This window comes from Rattus norvegicus, chromosome 7 (assembly GCF_036323735.1).
Source record: "Rattus norvegicus strain BN/NHsdMcwi chromosome 7, GRCr8, whole genome shotgun sequence".
Classification (NCBI taxonomy): domain Eukaryota; kingdom Metazoa; phylum Chordata; class Mammalia; order Rodentia; family Muridae; genus Rattus; species Rattus norvegicus.
The window spans coordinates 20,516,275-20,526,038 of NC_086025.1; the positions used below are offsets into that span (position 1 = coordinate 20,516,275).

At 39.6% G+C, this 9,764-nt stretch overlaps 1 protein-coding gene across 1 annotated transcript; it reads left to right on the forward strand.

The window, feature by feature from the left end:
• The first annotated feature begins 33 nt into the window (after window positions 1-33).
• Window positions 34-4,837, forward strand: Fhl4 (four and a half LIM domains 4). The gene is made up of 2 exons (NM_001013172.2): window positions 34-209; window positions 3,079-4,837. The coding sequence occupies exon 2, from the start codon at window positions 3,647-3,649 to the stop codon at window positions 4,487-4,489; it is 843 nt and encodes a 280-aa protein (NP_001013190.2). The 5' UTR covers window positions 34-209; window positions 3,079-3,646; the 3' UTR covers window positions 4,490-4,837.
• The last annotated feature ends 4,927 nt before the right edge of the window (window positions 4,838-9,764 follow it).

Below are 9,764 nucleotides of genomic sequence, written 5' to 3' on the forward strand. Positions count from 1 at the left end.
CCTCGCCCGAGTCTCCAGCCTCTCTGTGGGCTCGAGGGAACTAACGGTTATGGGAATTTAGAACTTCTCCCCTGAGGAGGGCGGCATGGTCGCCAGTGTCTCCCTCTCCATCGCCCAAGGGCTTCAACCTTTAGCTGCTGCCCTAAGGGAGTGACGGGCAGGGCCTTCAGTCAGCCGTTCTCCACGGGGCGCCCTGCGAGCTTAATAGGGTGAGGCGAGGCCTAGTGGGCTTTTTGTTGTTGTTCTTTCCTACAACTGGACTCCTCGAGCATAGAAATCTGTCAGGTTTGCCCTCATCCCACAGCGGGTGCCCAGGCCTTTCAGGGTACCTAGAATTTTGGTAACGAAAAAGGTTGGTTCATCAATGTGAGAAAAGAACTGGAAAGGCAGGAAAACTGTCACTTCCTAACTGGGGCTTCTTCAGGTCTCGAACCCTCCACGTTCTTTCCAGCCTTGGGCCGGGAGAAATTCCTGGTGGGGTCCTGTAAAGTGTTGAGCAGCCTAAGAGGATGCTGTCTGGGAAGTCCTGTGAGTTCAGGCTTTCCTCTGCTTCAGGTGGGAAGCAGGATAGTGAGCTTCCAAGGGGGCTTGTAATAGCTGCCTAGGGAGGCTGTTGGGAAGAAGAGGAGGAGAGACATGGTGGAAAGGCTACCTGACTAGATAAATGCTATTAGCTTTTCCTTGACTCTCAACATCTTAAAAATGATAATAAATCCACCCTAAGCTTTTTGAGAGGACAAAAAGAGACTGTGGGTGTAAAGAGGCATTATAAACTGAAATCGTACCAAAATGGGAGATTTTTCTTTTCACAACCTAATTACCAACTGGAAACATACACGGGGCAGAAGATCTCAATTTTTAAGTGAAAGTAACCAGCGTGGTGTAACTGGATAGTAAGTGTTGACAAGTCTCAGAAAAGGGATGCTAACAAAAAAATCCTGAGAGGGAGCTAACCTTGCTTCAGTTCTTAAATAGAATGAACTAGAGCATGGCTTCAGCTTAACTATTATAAATCAATGAATTAAACCCATTCAGTCCACCGTGATGAAATTACCATGATAATCTTGTGTCACAGAATTTAAAAGGGAATGCAGATCTTATCACTTCACTATGAGATGGATGATTAGGAGAGCCTGAACTGTGTTAGAACTGAGTATCTGTCTTTTATTGTCACAGACTCCTGAATTCTTAATAGGACTTTAAGGATTTTTTTTTTAGAACTTTCTTTCCAAAGTGACTTACAGTTTTCCTAGTAATTAAGGTTATAATTCAAAGCAATGGTTTATTCTGTTTCCTGAACCAATGAAGGTTCTGGGGAGCTTTGGGCTCCTTCTGAAACTACAAATACAGGTAGTCCCGTATTTCTTATAGATCTGACACCAGTCATTTCTTGCTGTCTCAGTTTCCTTACCTATAATAATGGAACCAGGGCTGGAGAGATGGCCTAGTTGTTAAGAGCACTCACTGCTTTTCCAAAGGTCCTGAGTTCAGTTCCCAGCACCCACATGACAGCTCACAACCATATGGTACCATCTCTTTAAAAAGAAGAGCATCCCAGTCCGTTCCAAACCACTCTTGTCTAGATAAGAATAAGTATGTTGATCTTGACTGAATTGTTTCTATCTTGATGCTATCTTGACTTCAGATACCTCGATGCAACCAGAAGGAACCTCAATGAAATTAGGCCCTATTTATTTTATAGGCTGACCTCCATTATAGTTCTTGATTCTAATACTGTAATATCTTTATTTCTAGATATTTTTAAATGTCTTCAAATAATAAGTTCTTAATGCAGTGACTTAGGGCAAAAAAAATCTTGTAGTATATTATAAATTATAGCTGAGGTTATGACTCAGTTTAGAGCACTTGCCTAGTATTCTCCAGTCTGTACCTCCACCACCTAAAAGAAAGTTAATTCTAGTTAAGTCTTAAGTGCCTGAATTGTTCTCTAATTGGTTACATTCAGAGAGTTAGTTACCTTATTGAGACCCTAGAGTAATTAGAAGTGACATTGCTTAACGGATTAGGGTAGTTAAAATGTTAAGACCAGAAAGTAGCAAGACAGAAGACAAACTGTGAAAGCAAAACACAGATTATTATGCTGTAGCACTGAAGCTGAGTGGTCCAACCCGCTGCCCAGTATAGGAAATTGATCCAGTTCTTTGCATAAATAATTCCCTTTGTTGAGTTGTCATCATCTTCACAGTATTTCTATTGAACTGTTTATGACAAATCAGTGTAAAGGTAACACATTTTTATGTTCACTTTGTTATATATATATGTATATATATATACATATATATATATTATAGGCTACCATCAATGTAAATTATAATACTTTTCTATTCCCACATTCTTACTGGTTTCCAGGTGTAATTACTTGAACTGTTTTGCCTTTCCTTGACCCACTATCCTTTTTCATGTATAGTTTATTCGACACCACTGTTAGTCTGTGTCATCTCATTTCTTTCAATAATGAGGCAAGCGCTATATTCTATATTCATACAAAGAAACTGAAGCAGATAAGTTAAACAATGCGGTCTAGCCTCACAACTGTTGAAGATAAAATTCTACAGTCCAGTTTTGTGACCACAGCCCAAGTTCTAAACCATCATATTATTGTTTGACATGAACCCTCTCTATATAAACCAGAGTGATCTTGAACTTGCTGTCTAATCCAAGCTGGCCTCAAACTTTGATCTTTCTACGTTCTGGGCTTAAGGTAAAGCCACTGACTCAAAGCACTATATTCTAAGACAGAAAAGCAGTCCCTAAAATCTAGCAAATGGTCCACTGCTATCAGGAGGCTATAAAATTGCTAGGAGCTGGCTTGATATACCTAGGCCTTGGTATTTTCCAGTTAAGTCCAACAGCATGAGGCAAAGCTACTTAATCATTAATGGTCAAAAAAGTAAAAAAAAAAAAAAAGATGACTTTCTAATATTTGAACCTGAACAAGATCATGAGTACAATCTAAGTCGCCAAATGGAATATACAAAATGAAAATGACAACTAGTAAATGGCTATTGCTTCCTCACCAGTTACAGTTTTACTCATTCTAGCCTTTCCTCTTTATAGGTAAAATCTATGAAGATAACAAACATACAATCACTCCTGATTCAACACGACAGTAAGGCAAGAAGGTTCTAATTCCTTAACTCTCCATCAGAGCATCTAACACAATCCTAAATCCTAATAGCCCTGCCTTACATCCTATTACTGAGATGCCATGCGATTCACTGTGATGTGCGTTCTCCATTTCTCCAATGAGTGATGATCACAGCCTGTTCAGCTTGCAGGAATTCTTGGTGATTTTTGGCTAAAGTGTGTTAGCAATTCTTTCTGTGTTATCTGTACCATCTGATTCTATGGCATGGAAAGCATGCTGTTAGGTAGAAGATAGACATGAGTAGTGGAGCTAGGAAGAGTGGTCCTAGAAGACAGCCCACAACATCTTCCTGTTTGTACAGCCTAATAATCCCAAACTACAAGCTTCATATCCATCACCCAGCAGACAGCCTAAACTACTATGTATGAGCAAGTATCTCCAGATAACAACTGATAGCTGTTCTCAACTATATCCAACTCATCCCAAATACATCCTATTCTCTGCTCATCCAGCGTGAGGTCCCCCATAGAAGATACCATGTCTGAGTTCAAATGCCACCATTGCCGGGAATCCTTGCAAGGTAAAAAGTATGTGCAGAAGGATAACTTCAACTACTGCGTGACATGCTTTGATGCACACTGTGCCAATATCTGTGTGGAATGCAACAAGCCCATAGGTGCAGACTCCAAGGAGGTGTGTTATAAGGAGCGATTCTGGCACAACACCTGCTTCAAATGTTCCAAGTGCCTTCAACCCTTGGCTACTGAGACCTTTGTGGTCTGGGACAACAAGATCCTGTGCAATAATTGTGTCAGTCAACAGGCCTTCCCCAAGTGCAAAGGGTGCCTCAAGGATATTAAGCAAGGAGAGCAGAGTGTGGAATACAAAGGTACCATCTGGCATAAAGACTGCTTTGTCTGCAGCAACTGCAAGGAAGTCATTGGAACCAAAACTTTCTTCCCTAAAGATGAGGGATTCTACTGTGTGGCTTGCTATGACATCTTGTTTACCAAGTATTGTGTGAAATGCAACAAGCCCATCACATCTGGAGGAGTCAGTTACCAGGATCAGCCCTGGCATAGTGAGTGCTTTGTATGTGTTAACTGCTCTAAGGAGCTGAGTGAACAGCGTTTCACTGTTATGGATGACAAGATTTTTTGCGTGGATTGCTACAAGAACTTTATAGCCAAGAAGTGTGCTGGGTGCAAGAACCCCATCACTGGGTTTGGTAAAGGCTCCAATGTGGTGACCCACGAGACAAATTCCTGGCATGACTACTGCTTCAACTGCAAAGCCTGTTCTGTAAATCTAGCCAATAAGCACTTTGTGTTTCATCAAGAGCAGATATACTGTCCTGACTGTGCCAAAAAGCTAGCTTGACAAGGGCTCCTATCCTGTAAAATGGCATTTGAACCATGCTTTTTGTCTTTCCTGTTTCTGTGCTGCACCAACCACAGGGGATGAGTGAGCTTTCACCTCTGTGGTGCTACTCCTCTGTCTTTTCTGACATGTTATAGTATTACTCAGCTAAGAACACACAGTGATTGCATTAGGATTCAACAACCTTGCAGCACAGAATCATGTCTCTGTTGTTGCAATGGAAAACAAGTTAGATTGAGTCTACCATGTGAGATCAGAAAAGTGCTAACCATATAGCCACATGATGTGAGAATCATAGGCAATAAACCTTCCACTGAGATGTTCCAGAAAATAAACATTTTGAACTTAGCCATAATTCTCAGCTGACCTTGTCTACATACTAACGTTAGATTGGTCCATATGGATTATTTTCTTCTGCATGTTTCTTATAAATCACAAAAGTGCTAACCATGTACCCTATAATGTAAGCAAGAACCATAGGTGTTCCTATTTTAGAACATGGAAGACAATTTAAACAATATAAGCTGATCTAAGAAAACAAGCCTGTGTCAAAGCATCTTAACAATACTTCTAGAAGCTTACAAAACTAATCCTATATTTTTTTAAATTAATGATATTTTTGTTTAATAGTGAAATAGTTTGAGTTTGGAAACTTGCATGACAATATCTGAGTATTCCCAGACAGCCATGCAGTTTAGAGATTCATCCTGAAGAAGTGACAAACTAAATGGGTAGCCAAGAAATGCAAAGCCATCATCAACATTAATAAGACATTTCAAAGTCAAGACAAATTGAATCCCTTGTAAGAGTTGTTGTCTGCCCTTGGCGCATATATTCAAGAAAACTGCAAAGTTCCTTATGATCTTAGGACTTTTTCTTAAGTGGTTAGTTAGATCTCTGGGGATATGAGTCAGCTACAATCCTTCATAGGTGATCCTTGGTTACCCTTCCTATTTCTATAAAATAGAGGATTGCCCAGCAACTAACTGTATTCTCTGTTGTGATGTTACGTATGTAATAAGACAGTGTCAAAGTAAATGAAAATGAGAGTACCTATCATGTTTTTCTAGGGTGGTTATAGATGCTGATGTCACATTTTGTTAGTAGCTGTTATTTAACATTTCAGGGCAGCCTTACAAAAGAAAGGGAAAAGAGCCTCAGCTCTCATCCTGAGACTTCATCGCTACCACAAAAATGTCTTAACTGACAGGCATAAGGTCAATCATTAACCTCAAAAAGTCTCAAAAAGAAGGTAACCGAAACACAGCTAGCTCCTGGTAGCTATGTCTCCTCATGTTGCCTTTCTGTGATTATATGTCCTTTGAGTTGCAAGTAGATTGTTCCCGCATTATCAGAGACTGGAGTGCTGCATTGTAGACTCACTTATGGGCACTATCTCCCCCATATCATCCAACTTTTGCTCTAGACTCTAGGATAATGCTTCTCAACCTATGGGTAAAATGACCTATTTTTGCAAAGGTTACCTATAATCTCCAGAAAAACATTTATATGATAATGTAACAGTAGTAAAATTACATTCATGAGGTAGCAACAAAAATGACTCTATGGCTGGGGGTCACCAAAACATGAAGAGCTATACTAAAGGTATTAGAAAGGTTGAGAACCACTGTTCTAGAGGATCATGAAAAGAAGTAAAGTACTCTGCAAGGAAATCTTGTTGAGCATAATTTTGCAAAGAAAGAGAATCACCTTATGTCTTACATTCTTGTCCTATTGCTGTGATATAAAGCTGACAAAAGCAACTTGAGGGAGAAAGGGCTTTTTCTAACAATTGAGTACATTGTATCAAGGAAGTCAAGGCAGGAGAAGCTTGAAGTAGCCAGTAAAATCAATGCTTTCTCCATTTTACATAGTCTAGGATCTCCTGCCCAGTGAGTGACCCTAGTCACAGTTAAAATGGACCTTTCTACATATATTAATATAAAATAATCCCTTACTCATGCCCAAGGATATTCTAGATCCTGTCTAGTTGATCATTACAACTTACCTCACTGATAGACCACCCACCTTATAAAAATGTCTCCTCAAAATCTACCCACTAGGCTGTTACCTGTCCCTATTGGGTACATCTTACTAAACTATCTGTAATGGTAATTTTGGCTACATTACTTTGACTCCTGATGGGTCTCGTGTGCACCCACCCAGGAGCTATCTGGATTCAAGAATTAAAAAGACACACACACACACACACACACACACACACACACACACACACACACGTTAATTTGAATATGCCTTGACTCAAAGGCTGGGCAGTTTTAATCCTCTACCTGTCTAACATACATTTCCTTCCAGTACTCCTGGCTCAATACCTTCTAAGTATGTTTTATCTTGGCCACCTTATTACCTTCTGGGCAGTCGACTAGTCTTTGCTGACCAAGAAGCTTCTGGTCAGTCCTTCCAGGGGCCACATTCCTTCTCACATTTCGGATTTTTCCTCCTGCAGCTCTAAATCTGACCCATCTCCCTCCAAATCATGGCAATTCTCTCCTTCCTTCCCCAGTCTCTATCCCATGGAAATCTAAAGGTCCTGCCTAAGTCTACCTGCCCAGCCATTGGCTGTTGGCTCTTTATTGATCGGCCAAAAACCAACTGGGGGCAAGGGGCTTTAGCCCTTGGACATGCAGATTCCTGATTGGGGGGCCAGATTAATTCAAAGTATTAGAACCAACCCCCAACAACTATCTTGGAACTATATGCTTTGCTTTGATAATCTTATGCTGAAACTTTCTGGGTTAAGTTCTTCAAGAAGACAAGAACCCAGAAACCCTTATAACAATACCTATTAGCCCTTTCTTAAAAAAAGAAACTAAAAAGTACCCATCTGTATCCATCAGATTGTCAGAAACATTGGGTGTTCTCATTTTCATGGATTATATATACAGTGACTGTTAAATGTACATTTTAAAAAATTAGTCTAGTGGCTCATGCCTATAATCCCAAGTACCTAGGAGGCTGAAGCAGAAAGAAAAGTTAGAGGCCTAGCTGGAATACATAGAATGCAAGTCCATCCTGGTCAATTTAGACTCTATTTTGAAAAATGACTGAGATGCAGCTCAGTAGTACAGCACATCCTGGCATGTGTTAAGATCCTAGGTTCAACCCACAGTACCCGACTACCTCCAAAAAGGAGCTTAGTGGATAGCAACAGGAAGCTAAGGCAAGAGGATCAAAAGTTCAAGGTAGACTGAGCTACACAGAAAAGACTTGTTTCAACAAAATGAGATAATAAATAGAGACACATAAGTCTGAAATCATTGAAAACAGTTTTTCTGAGTGCTAGGAGTCATGGTATACCAAGCAAATAATTGTCCATTAAACCACATCTTGAGCCTTGGCTATCATTTCAAAGAGGAAAAAAGTACTTCAGCCCATCAGCTCAAAGCTTGCACCATGTACAACTTAAAGTGGACCATAAGTCTAACTGTAAAATCATAATAAAACTGTTAGAAAAAAATCTAGGCGATCTTCAGTTAGAAAACTACATTTCACTACATTTCAGAATATGAAACATAATCCATGAAAGTTATAAATGTATTTGTGTGTGCACATGTTAATGTGTGTGGGTGCATGAGTGTACATGTGTGTTCCCATGTATATATTTGACATTATGGAAAGGACTAACACCAAAATATATATATATATATATATAGGACAGATCTTAGTGGGTGTAGAAACCAAAGATGAAACTCTAGTGTTGTTCCTCAACTGCCATCTACCTTGTTCTTTAAGGCATGATCGATTGATCACTGACTTGAACTTATCAAAAAAGGGTAGTCTGACTGGGTAGCAAGTCCATTAGTAAGGCTCTCTCTAGTACTGGGGTTACAAGTACGTGTCACCAGTTCCAGAATTTTTACATAGGTTCTAGGGATTGAACTCAGGTTATTCTGTTTGAAAAACAGTTTACCAAGAGGCTGTCTCCTGATGCTCTAAATTCAACACACACACACACACACACACACACACACACACACACACACACAAATAAAACTGATCTTAACATGGTACTGCTAAGAAAATGAAAGCACAAGTAGCCAACTAGGAGAAAATATTTCCAAGACACATTAAAGTTATATCAAAGCATATGAAAAATTTCTTACCCCTCAAAGCAAAACAATTTTAAAATGAGTGTTTAATTGAATTGCCAATAATTAAAGAAGATACACTGATGGCAAGTTAGTGCATGGAAAGATGCTCAACATCATGGTCATTAGGGAAATGAAAAACAAAGCCATAATGCGGGGTTGACGAGATGGCTCATTTGATGTTTGCTTGCCATGCAAACATGAGGACCTGAGGTCAGACCCCAGAACCCCTGTAAAAAGCTGTCTAGCATTAGAAGATAAAGGACAGCTATACTGATGGTGGCTTCTGTGACCCTGAGGCTGTTATTTCTGGGACAGGCAGATCCCTGTGGCAGATTGGCCTAGCTAATCAGTGAAAAGCAATCCAAGAAGATGCCAGAATTAGATCTGTGACCTCCACATGTGTTTGTGCATACATGCACACATACATACCATTGAAAATCTACTTGGTTATTTTTAGTACAAATGCCACTAGTGGAAGGCAACCAAAACACTTAATAGAAATGCAGAATTAAACAAAGGTTTGGGGAAATGGCTTCAGAGTTCAATTACTTATGAAATTGATAATACACTTACATTATGACCCAGGTATCCAACTAGATATCAACCCGAGCAGATATATATCTAAAAACAATGACATAACAACCTAAAACTAGAAGCACTCTAAGTGCCCTTTAATTAGTGAATATACAAACATGTTGGCACATATGCTCAGTATAATCTGCTGGGGACAAACTACACAGAATGAATAGGTACCAGTCTCAGTGAAAGACTCAAGACTAAAGAGCATATATACAGTATGAGTCCATATATATGATGTTGAAAAGGTGGAAATCATAGAAAACATTTGTTGACTAAGGAGGAGGGACTGTTGACTAAAGGAGCATGAAAGATTTGAGGGAGGCAGTGGGACTATTCTGTTTCTTAATTGTGATATTCTTTTTTTTTTCTTTTTTCTTTTTTTCAGAGCTGGGGACCGAACCCAGGGCCTTGCGCTTGCTAGGCAAGCGCTCTACCACTGAGCTAAATCCCCAACCCCTAATTGTGATATTCTTAATTTGTGATATACAACATAAGTATCTGTCAAAACTATGCCAACAAATAATTTTAATTCATAAACAATACTTTAGTAAGCTTGATTTAAAATAGAAAAAGATGCTGAAGGG